Source organism: Zonotrichia albicollis, chromosome 11, assembly GCF_047830755.1.
Source record: "Zonotrichia albicollis isolate bZonAlb1 chromosome 11, bZonAlb1.hap1, whole genome shotgun sequence".
In the NCBI taxonomy this organism is placed as follows: domain Eukaryota; kingdom Metazoa; phylum Chordata; class Aves; order Passeriformes; family Passerellidae; genus Zonotrichia; species Zonotrichia albicollis.
The window spans coordinates 10,051,087-10,067,819 of record NC_133829.1 but is presented as its reverse complement, the minus strand read 5'-3'; the positions used below and the strand labels follow the sequence as shown (position 1 = coordinate 10,067,819).

The 16,733-nt window shown below is 43.3% G+C and overlaps 1 protein-coding gene across 1 annotated transcript in view; it reads left to right on the top strand.

Moving 5' to 3' along the window:
- Positions 1–5,682: 5,682 nt before the first annotated feature.
- Positions 5,683–16,733, top strand: part of TRPM7 (transient receptor potential cation channel subfamily M member 7) — a 50,839-nt gene continuing 39,788 nt past the window's right edge. The window contains exon 1 of the mRNA XM_014264591.3: positions 5,683–5,817. Within this exon, the coding sequence (XP_014120066.2) occupies positions 5,815–5,817 (3 nt within the window). The 5' untranslated portion in view covers positions 5,683–5,814. The remainder of the gene's footprint in view (positions 5,818–16,733) is intronic.

Sequence of the window (16,733 nt, the reverse complement as noted above, 5' to 3'; positions counted from 1 at the left end):
GCAAAAAGGCTGTTGGAATTTGTGAATTTGGGTATAGTAAATTTAAGTAAATTTACATTATAGTAACAATGGAACCAAGAGCAAATGCATGCCCACTGGTACCTCTTTCTCTAAGAAATAGAGGAGCAAGCTTCTGCAGGACAAAGTGACATTTTTGTCATGGTCACGATCTCGTAAGAATTTCAAATTTTACAATTATGACCTATCCCATATAGAGTCACATAAAATTTTATGTTTTGACTCTGGGTTACCTATCCTTGGATTTTAAAAAAACCAAAAACATCAAGAAGCAGAGCTCTGTGAACTTTCTCTTTTTGCATTGGTAAAATTCAGGTACCTTCAGCTGCTGTTGCTTTCCCTGCTCAAGGTTCCAGCAGCACAGTCCTGGAAGGAGATGCTGCACGTCTGTGTCTTGCACCTGGAACATCTCTGTGCAAAGGCCACCTCACTGCTGACCATCTGCTCCACTGCCAATGAAAACACAAGAATTTACGGGCTCAAAGATTGCAGCAGAAACAATTTTCACAGGGAAGCTTTTCTAAAAAGCTAAAGGGAGGAGAAGGTTCAGAAGGAATGAGACTGAGATAAAGTCATTTTCCTTGTATTTTTGAAGGCAGGCAGTGATAAAATCTTGCAAAGGGTCACCATTATGTTGTAAATGCACCCATACAGTTCCTGGCAGCTACTGATTTTGCACATCTAAATAGAGATGTGTGGAGGCACACCCTTGGCTGTTCTGTGCAAGGCTGTGGCCTATGTTGGTTAAGCTCTCACTATTTTCTGAGCAGGAAGTAACATATCATATTCCCAAATACAGGATCTGCTTACATTCTGCTTTAGATGATGGGTTGGGTAATGTATCTCTTTTTGTGCACTCATGGAGCATGTAAAAAGAACATTCTGAATTGCCTGTGCTCAATAAACCTCATTAACTTGATATCCCTTGCTATTACTATGGAATATCTTTAATGCAGATTTTTAAACTGAAAACCCACACTCTCTGTTGCATAATTTGGATGTGAGGAGTGCTAGCACAAAGTCGAACTGGAGTTACTGGTTTTGCACTCTGAGCTTGGTGTGTTTGGTCATCGAGCCCTTTGTGCAGCCATCAGAAAGCAGAAATCAGAAAGCCACCCTCCAGTCCTTCCCTGGGTTAGTGGGGATTTGCCATTGCCAGCAAAGCACCGAACAACTGAGAAGCCTCAGGTGCCATTCCCTGCATCTGCGTCCCCAAGGCTCTGTCTGACCTTGCCTTATGCTCTGGCCCTCAGTTAACACTTACATGCAGTTGTTAGAGAGGAGCTGAACTGCACTGGGGGCCTTCAGGTGAGAGCAGATCAGCTCTCTTATCTCCAAAGCCATGCCCCCCTCTCTGGGGCTGTGTGGTACAGAGATGCCAATGTTTTAATACTTTAACACCTGAGCAATTTTGTTATTTGAATTTAAAGACATCTATTGTCTGTGAGATTGGAGTCTGAATCAGTCACAGGGGATAATTTGTTTAATGACTGTTAAATATACAAAATTAACTTTTTGTACATTATTCTCCTGGTGTGGCTTGAATTTACCCTGGATTTTATGACCTATTTCTGTATGCCTGTTTCTTTTGAGGGAATATATCTCAGCTGTTAAAGCTAACACATTGCTTAGCTTAACTGCTTTTTGCTTTTAAGGAACCTTGATATAATGCAAAGATATTACTAAAACTTCAGGACCTCTTCAGAAGATGTGTGACTCTGAGTTGTACCACAAACCAACAAAGTAACTGAAATAACTAAACCATTTAAAAACTGTGAAGTTACAAATTTTTTAACTTTTATTTTCCCCAGTTTCAATGGCAGGAAGCCTCTTCCTAGCTGTTTTTTCTTCATCCCATTCTGAAATGTTATATTTTGAATTGTTGCCAAGTTATGTGATTGTAATGTTGTTTGGTATATTATATGAAAGGTATTGGACAAATGTCACAAAAAATCAGCAACATCAGCACAGAAAATCTTCCACAAATAATGGAGGGGACCTTCAGATCCCGTTAATCTGTGTCATTGTATGTTTTTGCCTTACTTGACAAATTTTAAAGTTCCATGTGAGGAAAAAAAAAAAGTTATCTTCAGTTTTTAGGAGTAGCAGTCTGAATGTAAACTGCTGAGTTACCTCTACAGCTGTAGCCGGAGAAATTATTTACCTGGGTAAGTCAGAAAAGGACAAACCTGTGGCCATAGAAAAAATAAGGCATTTGGGAGAATTCACCCCTGTTTCAAAAATATGAAAAGTGAATAAATAATAACTCTTCTCTGCCACAGATTACTTCACTGTGGGACAAAAAAATGTTTTCTACAGAGAATCTGTTTGGCTTTGAGTGGGACATTAACTAGATCTCCTTATCAGTTAGCATTTCCAACTTGTTTAACTGCTTGAACTCTAGAACTTATTTTGAACAAATTCAGAGTTATAGCACATATCTAGTAAAACTTTTAATAGTGTCAAACAAACAAAATCAAAACCGGGTCACTTTCATTTAATGGTAACTCATTTAGTTTCCCATCAATTGGAATGCTGTGGTTTTTTTCCTAAGCATGAGTCAGTGTTTAATCCATGTGAGGGTGAGCAACCAAAGGGCAGCATCCTGGCTACTAGGCATTGCAATATTGAGATAAGAGCTTCCCAAGAAAGGTTTCTTATCCTTTAGCACTTACATTGAAATCCAGTTACAGTTGGTTAAATGGGATATAAAATCTATTGGAGTTGACATCACAAACTCTACTAGGTCTAGTGATGTTTACACCATAAATGTGTCAAGGACAGACTGATAGCTTGATTTGAGATATCAACATAAGATATGGGAACCACATAACAAAATGAGTTTTTTTAAAAACAGTTATATTCAATCTGAGATAGCAGAAGCTTGCTTCAGGTTAATGGCCCTTAACTGCCATAAGGTATAAAATAATGATTCATTATTTCCTTGTCATTCACAGCTGAAGAGTGTTGATTTGGAAGGAGATAGAGGAATTTTGAGTTGACTTTTGGTGTGAATGAAAGGTAACACTTAGAAGACAAGTAGCAAATACAAGATTTAACATCTGAATGTACAAGAATTCACCTTTTGAATGACTAACTGCTAGTTTAGGGTCAAATCATGCCATGTTCTGCACGGGCTGATCAAGGTAGTAGGAGGATCTGCGGTGACTGTGCCTCAGTGCCAGGTCACAGGGATGTGTGTCACTCTGCTGCCGTGGCCTTGCCTCCGCAGCACCGAAGGCTCACGCTCCCCCAGACAGCACGAGGCACAGAGGATGTTGATGACTCATTTTCCTTTCATTTTCATCCCAAGCTGTTCCTGAAACAATGTGCTCTTTCCAACTGAGCTTATCGCAGCTGAACTCTGAAACAGTTTGATGTTGATCTCAGTTTTGCAGGATCAACAGGAAACCAAGGCATGGAAATTCCTCACCTTACACACATTCTCCTAAACTAATAGCTTGTACCAGAGAAGACTAATACCCATGTTGGTCTTCAGCTATTTTTTCCTAATTTCCTTGCTTCTTCTAGCTCTTGGATTTACAAATATGAAACTTAAGAGGCCAACATGACAATCAGGAGAATCAGATCAGTGTAGCCCAAGTATTGCTGTGAGATGAGGTGAAGAAAATCTTGTAATAGAAGAACTGACTCATTCATCTAATGTGGGATGTGAGCTTTAGATCAATTAATTAGAAAGGGAAAAAGAGGGAGACAGGGAGAAGGAATGAGCTGATTTCTCATAAATGCTTTATGGTATCAACTGAAGAATTCAAAAATCCCCCATTTTCTCTAATTTGGAAGATTCTTGAACCATAAAAAAAAAAAAAATTACTGGTCTTCCACTGCTCCTTCTGTTCCTGCTCCCTAAGCCAAGAACTAGCACATGGGAATCTGGGCAGGAACAAGTAGTGGAGCCTCTTTGTTGTGTGATCTTGTACTCAGAACAGTTTTTCCTGGAAAAGCCTAATTTTCCATTTCTATGGAAATTGAGAGTCCTAAGAGCCTAATTTTCATATCTATGTAAGATAGCAGGAATTCTTCTGAAGTTAACTTAAAACAAGCATTAGGAGCTCCCCTGCAGCTGAGGAACTCCCTGCAACACCCTAATTTGAGCAGGATGCCTCAGCTGCTGGGGCTTCCCAAATTTGCACCTATTGTCTGCAGCAAAGGTCTTCAGACACAGAATTTACAACTGGACTTGCCCTGCTAAATGGCTGTTAATGCAAGAATGTTTTGTTTCTTGTTAGCTACAGTTGTGTTAAAAAAAAAAAAAGGCAAGGAAAAAAAAAGGCTAAAGTGACTGCTGCAAATTAATGCTGGGTTTGATTTCTGATCGTGCCTGTCTGATCATTGGAGTGGACTCTGTTACCCTGTGATGCACAAGCCCAGGGTCCAGGTGAGAGCACACGTCAGCTCAGCCCAACGCTAATGCTGGCATTCTGCAGCAAGCGGAGAGAGATAACTCACAGCTGAAAATTATCAAACCTGAGTATGAAAAATCAAAAGTTTTAAATGACTTTGAATGTTTAGATTGAGTTTATATATAATTACTGCTCTTGTATGGTCATGGTATTTCAGAAAGAGATGAGAGATTTTTCTAGGATGTCTTTTTTTTTTTTTTTTTATTTAAGGGACTCAAATAATTTACGCCAAATCCAATCTCTTATTCTTCCCTTACAAATGCCGTTTAGTCTAGCACAGAGGTTGTTGCAAAAGCTCTATAATGACATATATAGCAGAAATTATTGTATGAAGCTTTTAATTTGTGGAACTGATTCTCCTAGTTTGCAGATTGCATACAGGGACAAAGAAGACAAGGTTCCTCCCCTGGGCACTTCCTAATCTAAACGAGAAACTGAGTGGACTGAAGTGGAAGAAAAGCATCTTCCTTTTCCCTCCCAAACGGAATTTCCTCCAGTTTGGCTCAGGCCTGTTAGAAGATGCCTCCGACGCGGAGCTAATGGCGGCAATGCCATGTGCGAGCAGGGCTGGCAAGAAAAGCGTGAACTAATGTGAGCTGAGGCTGCTCGCTGCCCTGCGGCTCTGACAGGAGCAAGGCCGGGTCCCCTCAGGGGGCAGAGCCCACGGGATGGAGCCGGGCCGAGGAGCCCCGTCCCTGCGGGCTCCGTGCCCTCGGGAACACGCACGGCAGCCCCACGCGAGCGGAGCCGCTGCCTCTGCGGGGCTCCTCTGCGAGCCGCGCCTGCCCAGCCAGCCGGGTTTCTCTCTCGGAAGCTCCATTTTTAACATCTCCGCCTTCACCTCACCGGCAGCACAGGGCAGCACGGCCGCCTGCCCGCCCGCAGCGGCTGACGCTTTCTCCGGGTCTCTCGGGACCCCGCTCGGGGCTCACCGGTGCTGCGGAGCGGCCGAGAACCCCCCCTCACACCCGCGGCCGGTCCGGCCCGCCCCGAGGGCACCCGGGCGGGCAGCACCGCCCCGCCAGCCCCCTCCTCCTGCCGGGGGCGGTGCGCGCTGACGCGGCAGCGCCGCGGCTCCTCCGCCGGCCGAGTCGCACAATTATGAGAAAGAGGCGCCGGGCCGAGACCGCCGCCAGCCCTGAGTCCCGGTGCGGAGCCGAACCAGCGCCGTCCTCCGCGTCCCGCGCCTCCCTTCGTCCCCGGAGCGTCGTCCTCGCCCGGCCGCTCCCCACCCAGCCCTCCGCTGCCGCCGAGCCCAGCCCCGATAGATGGAGACAGGCCCCGCCACCGCCGACGCCGAACCACGAGCAGGAGCTGCCCGGCGGGAGGAGAACCAGAGTCGGCGCCGAGACCCAGCCCGGCCCTGAGGAGAATGGTGAGAGCCGCGGGCTGCGGGGGTGCCGGGGCGGCGGGGCTGGGCGCGCCCGGCGGGGAGGGGGCAGGGACGGGGCCGCCGGATCAGACCTGTCCCAGCCGGCTGCTGCGGGTCCCGGCCGCCTCCCGCCGCCGCCGCGCTGCCCGGGCCGGAGGGGACGCTCGGGCTCCGCGCTGCCGGCCCCCGCTGCTCTCCCGCCCGCGGGCCCGGAGCTGCCGGCCGGGAATGCCCCGCGCCGCCGGGCGAGGCTCCCGCCGCCGCCGCCGCCCTCATCGCGCCGTGCCCGGGGCAGCCGCCGCTCCCGCCGCCGCTCCCGCGCACCCTCCGCGCCCTGAGCGGAGGCACCGCAGCGCTTAGAAACGAGAACTCCCCGTTAGTGCTGTCTCTGTTCGCCGTGGTGGTCTGGTCTGAAACCGGAATTCGCACGGTGTATTCTCTGGGCTGCAGCAGTCCTTCCTTTCTCATCCTTACACCTATTTCATTTTTGCAGTTACAACGTGTAATGCATAAGGGAGCACATATATACTTAGAGATGTATGAGTGTCTGCAAAGAAAACAATTTTGAAATCCAGCTCTATACTCTGAATGTTAAACGGTTGTTCATCCCTATAAGTTTGTTCCGTAATATTTAAAATTTTAGGGTGGTTTATCGCATCAAGTGCTTTCAAGTAATTTTGAAAATATAAGTGACAAGTCTAAATATATGGATTTCTACAGTCTGCTTGAACTTCTAGTAAGATGCTTTGTTTCATTTTAAATAAAGGTGTTTTATTTCACGGCGTTTTCTTAAAAACCATGGGGATTCGTGCCTCCGAATCTTCCATTTCTGAGTATATCTGTGAACTGTGTGGAAATGTGGGTTGTGTTCTTCTAGAAACTGCAAATCCAGCACTCTTCTAGGAAGAAGCTGCAAATGCAACCTTCCATTCTGACTTGAAAGAGTGCTTGGCATCTGCCACTTGCGTGGTACTTGCTCTTCTCACCTGAAGCGGTTTGGTGTTGGGTTTTGTTTTGAGGAGTAGAGGATTTGGGTTCTTTTATTTAATTTTTAAAATTTATCTCTGGTAGGTGGTTTTTTTTTGGTGCTGACATAGCCTAGAAACGTACAGATTGTTTTAAACCATCATGGTTCTGTAAATTTGAGGCTCAGCAGCCTTTCTGGCATTGTAGTGTGTTTGCAGGGTTTAATATTTGCTGTGTGTTTACCAAATGTTTTGAAACCTCTGTTAAACAGGTGCTTTGGTTGAGATGAATATAGGACTTTTTATGCAAGCTCATTTTGCTAAAAATTTCCCTGCTGCTCCATGACTATTTAGCAACTTTGAATAATTGCTGGACGGTGTCCAACATTAAATCAGGAATTATTCTAAGGAATGAGTCGTTCAATGTGGCAATTCCGGCTGTTCAGTCTTAAAAAAAATGTGTCTGTGTGGGTGAGATAAATGTCTGCTAGATCATCCTTCATACCTTCTGGTAGGAGGCCATTCTTGACTTTGCTATTTCAAGGCAGGAGGGGGGAACCTTTGTGCATGTGGAGCTCTTTCGGCTGAGTTTGGACTGTTTGTACCTTGGTTTCCTGATGTTGTACTTTGATACTTTTTTGCTTGCTTGAGCTCAGCAGTGGAAGGGTAATGTTCACTTGTCATACAAAGGCACCTTGAAACATCACCTTGCATTTGACAGTTATCTCTCACTATCTGTATCAGATCATCTATCTCCCCACGTGGATTGTCTTGGAGAGAGTTGCTCCATTGTGTTTTAAACTTTCATTTATTTTCTTGTCCCTTGAGGCTCTGCCTAACTAGTCTTGCTGCATTACCATTTTCTCTTACCACATCAGCCCAGCTTTCTCTGCTCTGCTGGTGATAGACTGCAGCATCTAAAGTCCTCTCTTTTTCTCATCCTTATCTTCACCACTTGCTGTGCTTCCCTTTCCTGGAAACTTCGGACCAACACCCAAATTTTTCATGCCTCTCTTTCATGGCCCATTCATGAGGTGCATTTCTGTTAACCATTCAATCCTTGTGGACAGTCATGACAGATGAACTTTTTCTAAATAGAAAAATATTGTTTTGAACTTCAGTAACTGACTGATAGAGTTTGGCTCTACTGGTTTGCTCTTTGACACCAGAAATGTTGCAAATAAATCTCTAAGAAGACTTGTCAAAAATTGTGTGGGAAGAGAGATGCTTGATAGAATTTTGCAGTCTTGGAAGGCTTCACAATGGATTTCTATGTTTTAGGGCTTTGAAATACCAAGACAATATGAAATGATACTTCTCATGCCAAAATATTTAACCTGAAAAATGTCTTTGTCTCTTTTTTTAGCTGATATTTATTTCTTTTGGAATTTCAAGTTTCATTCAGCAACGTCTATGTTGGCTGTGATATTTACATGCCCTGTTTATTTCATGAAACTATGACATTTACATGCCCTGTTTATTTCCTGAAACAAGCAACATTAGTTCTGTTTCTTTTCCTCACTTTTTTACGGGCAGACTGATAGTAAAATCAGTGTGTGTGTTTTTCAGAATTGAGATTTTGGTTTTGGGGTGAGGTTCATTGTGTCTGTGAGTAATTCTGTCTTGGTGCATTTTACCTTCAGTGGTTGAAATTTCAGCAGCTGACTTTTCATCAGATAAATTACTGATTAATCTCATTCTCTGTGTGTATTTGGATAAGATACTTGCATAATTATTAAAGCTATGTCACTTTTTACCTCTGATACTGACAAATGGCTGTGGCCCCTGACCAGTGAGTCTGTGCTTCATTGGTTCTACAAAAAATACTCCACTTGACCTGTGGTAAACTTGAACTTTTGTTGCACACTTTCTTTGTATTCTCTGGCCTGAAGCCCTCTTTCCTCTATTGTAATCTCTGCAGTCTTGTTATTGTCTTTTTTTTTTAATTTAATCCTTTTGCTTTCCTCACATAATGAGAACATAGAGGTGGTGGTGTCATGTATCGTGATACAGCCAGTGCTGAAAGTGGTCTGCCTAATCTTTGCTTTCTGTTATTTTTATTATGGGAAGTTTGGCTTTTCTTGTGCTTAAATTGTAGGTGTTTTTGTGTTTTAAGTAACAGAAAACTAATCTAACAAAAGAACAGAAAAAGTAAACTCCCAAAACCTTAGTGTTGGCCAGCTTTGCTCCCCGTCCTGGCTCAGCACAGGATTAGCTGGGCATCCCTGCTGCTGTGCAGGAGGGCAGGGAGGATGTGCAGGAGGGCAGGGAGGATGTGCAGGGGGGCAGGGAGGATGTGCAGGTGGTTATTTGAGTTTTTGGTAGCAGCCAGTCATTAAGCAGCTGAGCAGCTGCACCCTTCCTGGGTGGGACCACAGCCCTGAGCAGCAGTGGGTGCCAGGAGCAGTCTCCATCACAGCTGTTCCCCTGATGGAAGGAGTGCTGGCTTTCTTGAGGCGTGGTGAGTTTCTTTCAGCCTTTACACCTATATTTTGCTTAGCATGTAGAATGTGAGCCACTTTCTTTAACTGCCAGGTGTGCTGGACCCACAGAACAACCTGAGTTTGATTTTTTTCCCCCAGCTATTATAATTTTTGCACAGAAGAAGGGATCACACAGGTAGTCTAATTGCTGCTAGGTGAGCAGAGGACAGTTTTTACTCCTGTGTTCTTTCCAAGAAGGAAAGGCCAGTGCACTTCTGATTGGATAATGAAATATAAAAAAACAAGAGATAAACTGTATACGACTTCTTTTTCCTTCCCAAAATTGGATGAAAAGTGTCCTGAACATATGGGGAATACAGGGAGTAAAATAACTGTATTGCTAACAGTGGTGCTGGTAGTTCTGAAAACTGCTTCATGAAAGGGCAGAAAATTTAGCTGTGGCAGGTGGTTTGACAGCATATGGTATAAGGGTGTTGCAGGATTAGTCTGTAAGATAGATGTGGTTAATTGCCAAGGAGAACTTTAAGTATGGTACCAAACCAACAGCACATTCAAGCTGGGTTTATAAGTTGTGCAGTTTTTGCCCCTTAATTAAACCAAAGTGCAAATTCTACTGAAATTGTAGGCTTGGATTGAATCTTAATTATGGGGATTTCTGTGTTTCTTAAAAAAAAATCCTAAGAGTTGCATCACAGTTAGTTTATTTAATCTTTATATTATTAAGAGCCATGTAAGTTTTTTTTTTTTCCTGAAGATTTGTACAAACTCATTCTAGCTTGAGCATTTTGTTGTCATGATTTCTGACATGATGTTTGAACACTGTGTGTATTGCAAATGTGCAATTGCTGAGTTAATGTATGTCAAGCCATCTTTGTTTCGTTTGTTCTCAGCTCAAAGAGGATGGAGTAAGATTTGTGTGATGGTATATCTGTTGATTTTCTGTAGCTGGAAAATCTGAATTGTAGAGGCTGATTCAGTAATCAAGTTAGTACTGTGCTGCATGTAGTTGGACAACTGATGTTTTTAGGTCATCCAGCTTCAGAAACAGCTATGGCAAACCCTCTGAAGCTTTAATGGGACTTCAGCCTGTCTGTGGAGAGCCCTAATTTACATCATATACAGTCCAACGCCAAGTGCTTATTTTGTTTAAATGCAAATCATGTGTTTTGCAAGGAGCGTGCACCAGGCCAATACACAGTTTCTATGAGTGTAGTTGGGTGTTTATAGTTTTTGAAAACTATGCACGTGTATGTGAGTCTTGCCAATGTCTGCACTTACTGATAGGAATTTACTAGCAATTTACCAGCTCCTCTTTGATTTGGTGAGCATTGCACCTCTTTTTCAAGATCTGTAACAGCCTGGTCTAGTTTTTTTTCTTTGTTATGACTCCCACTGCTATTGGATTCTGCATGTAATTGTTTACTGCTAAACTGAGGAGATTTAAAAAAAAAAAAAAGAAAGAAGTTGTAGTTTTGAGAATTGGCATATAGCAATTAAGTTCTGGTTTGCTGATTTTAATTTTTTGGTTTGATTTTTTTACTGACAACCTTTTGGGTGATTAATGAAGTGTATTTTTGCTGTTTTACACTAAATCATTCTAGCTTGAGAATATTTTCTCAGTTACAACTGTAAATGAGTTTAATCTAGGTGTTCAGCCTTTCACCATAACTCTGTAATCCTCAAAGCCTGGGAAAGTGTCTGTTACAGCTCAGTCAGTGGTAGCACAATGGTTTTTGTAATTGAATCCCAGCTTTTGTGCCCTGCTTTGTTCCCATTACCTCTACTCATTTTCTTTACCTTATCTACTTGATTCTTGTCACCTCTGCTCAGAATTTTCACTTTGTAGTCCTAGTCCCCTTATGCTGGGTTGAATTTTGCAGGCTATCCCTGGCTGATGGTTCTTACCCAAATGTCTGTTTTTTTTTTTTCTCTAATGCTGCAGTTTTTGTGAGATGTGGACTTGAAAAATTTGGCTCTAAAAGTTTAAGTTTAATAAACAAATCTAAATTTATGCCTTCTGCCAATGGATTTCCGGATGCTTTATTAGGAAAACTTAATTACACGAGCACTTATTGCTTAAAAATTTCTAGAGTTGGGCTGTCCTAGAGCTAGTGTTATTTAGCAGCCCAGTCCTTCCCACTCTTACTCATTTTATTGGCAATATATTTTCTGACTGACCTGGAGTGCTTGAGATGTGTTGCAGGGTAATTACCTCAGGGTAAGGGTTGCTGTTCAGGCCCTTTGCTAGCTGTTCCCATATGTGCCAAAGCTCTTCTTAAAGGTGTGTTGTAATCCAGTCAAAACTCCTATAAAACCTGGCTGTGTCCCTTTCACCCTTTCACCTGTCCCTTTGTGCTTCCTTGTGCTCAGTCGCTGGGGATCTGAATTGAATAAACTTCCCATCACCTCCTTTCCTTTTCTTTTTTTTTTTTTGTGGATTACTTTGTTGGTCATTTCCCTGAACCAGCTTCCATGTGACTGCACAAATGCTGCTGCTGGTATGAGATAGGTTGGGATCATGTGCAGAGGCTTAGGCAAATGGGATTGTGGCAGCCCAGGCTTGACAGGAGCTGTGAGGCTGGACTGAAGCTTGCTCCAAGGTGCCTGGGATTTGGTTTGTGCTGTTGCCTTAGGCAGTGTTCAGTTCCTCTGTGCATCACCCACGGCACATGGATGCTTTCTGGGTCTCTGCCTTGTGCACAGGCATGGATGGAGCTGTACCAACACAAGTCAGGTTCCATGGCCTCTTCAAAGTATAAACCAAATTGCTTTGTAGCCTTAATTGTACTGTGGGCACTTGGTGGCTATTCATGAGTACTCCTGTACCTAAATCATTGTTCACAGAGGATGTTTTTCTTGACCTGCTTTTCTGAATGTGTGCTAGCAGATTCAGGATCACTTGTTTTTACCAGATGTGCTGTGCTCCAGTCTGTCTCTGGACTGAGCTGCACCAAGATGAGTTTGATCCCTCCCATCAGGTTTTTTCTGTTGGGAAATGATTTACTGCTGGTAATGTGTCTTGTGTAACAGAATATTGCTGGTTTTTTTTTCCAGTGTTCTTAGCATGCAGCATATTTGCTTTTTAGTGCTGTTCCCATTCTTGTTTGACTTTCTCAGGAAGCTGAACCTGTTTCTTTGAGTTAGGAGAAAGCAAAGCTGCATTCTACTAATGTATGTGCCAGGGCTCAGCACAGCAGCCATGTGGACAGGTTCAAAGGCAGTCATGGTCCTGTAAACATTATTAAAATTGCATGTAGATTGGCTTTGTGTTGTGAGTGTAATGCCGTATTCTAGATTGTGGCTAGAGCCACTCTGAAAAAGCTGTTTCCTTTCAAAGCCTGTCCCTAGTGCTGCTGCAGGTCGTGCAAGTCTTTAGGCATAACTTCAGTCACCTGGATAGGTTAAATTATGCATGTGCTTAAGTGACACATGATTAGAGCCTAAAAATACCAGTTGTGTAATTACAGAACTGTTAATCAACTTTCTCTTCAATTATAAAAATCAGTTAATCTACACGAGTAGGTGCAGTTAATGATGTTTTAAATGTCAAACTCTTACCAGTTTCTCCTGTGTTCCCTGGCTGCATTATTGTCTGTAGTTTGCAGAATCCTGTTAAACAGAAAGTTTGATTAACTTCAGCTGTAGTTTATGAAGGAGATTAGAAGAGTGTATATGGCTGAAGGTGATTTTCTGAATGAAGAGTTTGAGAGATTCATCTTGAAGGAACTCCTGCTTGTGGTAGTAACCTTGCACTAGGGAAAGAGCAATAAATGACTGATACCTTAGCTGACAAATGTCCCAGAGAGCTGTCTGGGAGCGTGGCAGTGTCTGGTGAGGAATGGCTCTGGCTGCAGAGCTGGAAGAGGCTCAGTCCCCCTGATTTCACAGGTTCCTCTTTGCTGACCCCGTTACTGCTGCAGGTGTTCCTGGCTTTGCTGCCCTGGGGACAGCCCTGTGAGCCCTCACCTGGCCTCAGCCAGGGCCGCTCAGCACAGATGTGGAGCTTGGGATGGACTTTTACCTCTTAAACTGGCATCAACTGGCTTTGCAGCCAGAGGCACTGAAAAACAGAAATAGCCACTTGAATAACCTTCGCCCTTCTCATTTGTGCAACTTCAGAAATGCTCTTGATGAGGATTTATGCCCATGCCTCATTAAGCAATTGATCTGTCTTAGTCTTGGTTTCTTTTATAAAGGTCTTATGCAGAAAAATGATTGTTTAATTTTCAGCTGTAGAAAACCCATGGTTTCTGTGCACGCAGTTTTCAGTGTAAATTTTACTGCTCCATGTGCAACTCCGTGACTATTCACCATTAAATTCCCTGTAATTGTTTCAAATGCTTTAGTGAAACAAAGTGGCCTTTTATGTTGCTGATGTAGGGAAAGAGGGCAGAAACCTCTCATCACCCTTGTCCTGGTTTGGGCTGCCAGCTTGAGTTACAGGTGAACCTTCTGCGGGGCTGAGGGCTGCTAACAAACCAGTCATTGTGTGCATGTATCCTCTGCCTTGCCCCGTGTTCCCTGGCCCTCCAGAGGAATATTTGGTCCTGTAACATCACAGCTCTCTGCTGGACAGCACAATGCAGTCAGCTTCAGGCAGCTGTGCTTTCTTCCTGGTGGAGAAAATGTGCAAGAACAAAGCTTTTCTGCCTTCAGATGAATCCTGTTCTAGGCTGTAGGAGGAGGTTTTGTGGTCACGGGCAATCTGCAGCATCCAGGTAGACTGTGCAGAGAGGGGAGGATTATTCACAAGAGCTAATTAGGCAGTGAGTCCCCAGGCTGGCTCAGTGGAGACCAGGGGGGTTTCAGAGCAGCTCTTTTCTCTCTGCAAAGAGGATGTAGAAAAATTAGCACAACTGAGATAAGGTTAGTAATTTTGACTATCCTCTTGAGTGTCATTACTGAGTTTTTGGGGGTTTTCTGACAAATATAAAGATCTTGCATGTAGGACAAGGAAAATCTTTAGTAATTAATGTATTAGGAGTTGAATGTTAATTATACCATGAATTAGAACAAATCTTCAATGCCAGATGAGAATGGTGTTCTTAAACACAGGGTATCTGCCCCTCCAAAATGTGACCTTAGGCAATATGTTCTTGCTTCATTGTCACCTCTCTGAGAAATAAAGAAATACAGTCTTAACTTCCTTTCCTTCCTGAATATCAGGATGTGTGTGCATTAAAAAAATGAATCTTTTTGTGTGATAGCTCTGTAGTCTCTCCCTGTGTGCCTAGAGCTTGTGTGCTTTTGGGGATTATTTTGATGTACTTTGGCAATATGCTTAGATCAGCTCAGCTCCTCTGCCAACCCAGTATCTTTCTGCTACCAAAGGGGATGTCCTACTTCCCTTCTCCCCACCCTGATCATGGCTGTGTGATTCTGTCTTGTGCTTTAGTTTTCTGTCCAGTTTACATCTGAATCTGTTCATTCTGACATTAAAGCTACCTATTTTTTTTTCCCTGAGGGTAATGTGCTGGTCTGGGGAGCTCAATCAATTTCCCACAGGGAGAGTGCACAACTGCAGGTGGGGGAGAAGTAGCAGGAGAATGGGTGGGAGGGCAGAGCAGGAATTTCCTCAGCTTGTCCTCTCTGACTGCACCCTCACTTTATCATTTGAAGAATTGCATCTGTGAAAGCCAATATTTCTGCTGTGTTTCTTGGCTTTGCCAGGACCTCCACCTCCCTGCTGCTGTCTTTTGTTTCTCTAGAATGATTGTCTTCACTCTTCTCCCAGCAGGCCAGGGAGGAGCCTGGCCCAGGTATTAGTCCAGAACAGCTTGGACAGGCCTTTGTGCCACATACCACACAGCATTGGTGAGTTGTACTGGCTTTTAGTATGCTGGAAGAAATTGCCATAAATAGAAAACATTTTCCATGTGAAGTCGTGTTGTGGTCTGTCAATATTATTTAATTAGTTGTTTCCCCTATGCTGGGAAAAAAGAGACAGAAAATCAAAAAAACCCAACAAACCAAAAAAAAAAAAAAAAAAGAGGGTACTTTATTTCTAAAAATAATATATTTAGTTTCTGAGTAATTATTTAGACTTGTGGTATTTAACACAGAAGAGCCTCTGAAAGCATCAAAAGCTCAAACAACTCTCAAAAACAGGGTGGAATTTTTTAAAAGTGCCTAAATACACATTGTATATTATTTCAAACAGTAATTAGCTGCTTTCACATTTCTTTATAACAAACCCAGTTAAGTTTCTTCTTTGCACTTTTCTAGTGTAGAAAACAGAAACCACTTGAATAGTTTCAGTGGGGAACTTTATCTGCTGACAAGTGTTTAGGTTCATGGGTGTCTCTCCCAGGCTGTCAGGGTTCTTGTGCCCCGAGGTGGGGCTGCAGGCTGTGAGAGGGGAGCTGCTGCTTTGTCTTGACAGGAGTGCAAGTGTAACTGAATCCAGCAGCTCTTCGTTACGAGCTGCATTTAAAAATGCTTAAGTCTTTGTAATTCTGCAGTAGGTGAGCTATAGCAAATTCTTGTTTTGGCTTGCTTTGATGCCGGCTCATCCTACTTTCTCCAGTTTATTCAATTATTCAAGAACTCTGATCACTTCAGAGCTGACCAAAACGTTTGCTTCCCCTCCTGTGCCTAACAAATACTGGCACATTGGTGTGCACGTGTGTACAGGCAGGGAGAATCCAAACTTCCAGACCTGTTTCAGCTGGCTCTTTGGTTTGCAGATGGGTCTCTTTCCTAGTTTCAGTAGTTTCGATATTAACAATAAAGTTGTTTTCCCAGATACTGTGTCTAAACATAGGTTCTGTGAAATTTCATAATCCTTAGCAGTGTTCTGCTTCCATCTCCTATATCATGTGCCCACTAGTATGTTCTGTTGCTCTTCCTTCTCACTCATGCTGTTCAGAGAAATATTATTGATCTACCATAATTAATGTGGGCATAGGCTTCCTTTTATTTTTTTAATAGATGTTCAAAGAGTTGTCTGAGGCCAGCTATGTCAAAAATTCCTTAGTGATAACAAGTTTCCATTTCTCTAGTGAGTTAATAATAGCCTACTTAAGTCAGGAGGCACCAGAATCTTTGCTGTGATGATAGAGAAGTGTCTTTCTTTGTACAACATGAAAAATAAGTCAGATCTGTAAATTGAACAGCTAAGAAAGTGGTAGAGCAGGACAGACAGCATCCACCCTTCCACCCTTTTGTAGTTGTAATGTGCTTCAGCACATACTGAATTAATCAGATGTTCATGCACTTCATGAACTGGAAAGGGAGGACTTTGCTTAAATCTGCATTCAGATATGGCTGGAGTACATCCTTTGCACGAGGTGAGGGGTTTGCAGCCTCTAAAGCTGTCCAGGAACAGTGGCTGCCAGAGCTGAGGTTTCTCATCAGGAAACAAAGCAGAAGCAAATTGAGGGCAGGATTAATGATTTGGCTGGTCACAGGAGCCCTTTCCCACTGCTCTATTTCCCGAGGTGGCCACCACTGCCTCCTTTCTTGCACCTGTGACTTGTATTCTGTGTCAATGGGGAGGCACTGGAGGAGG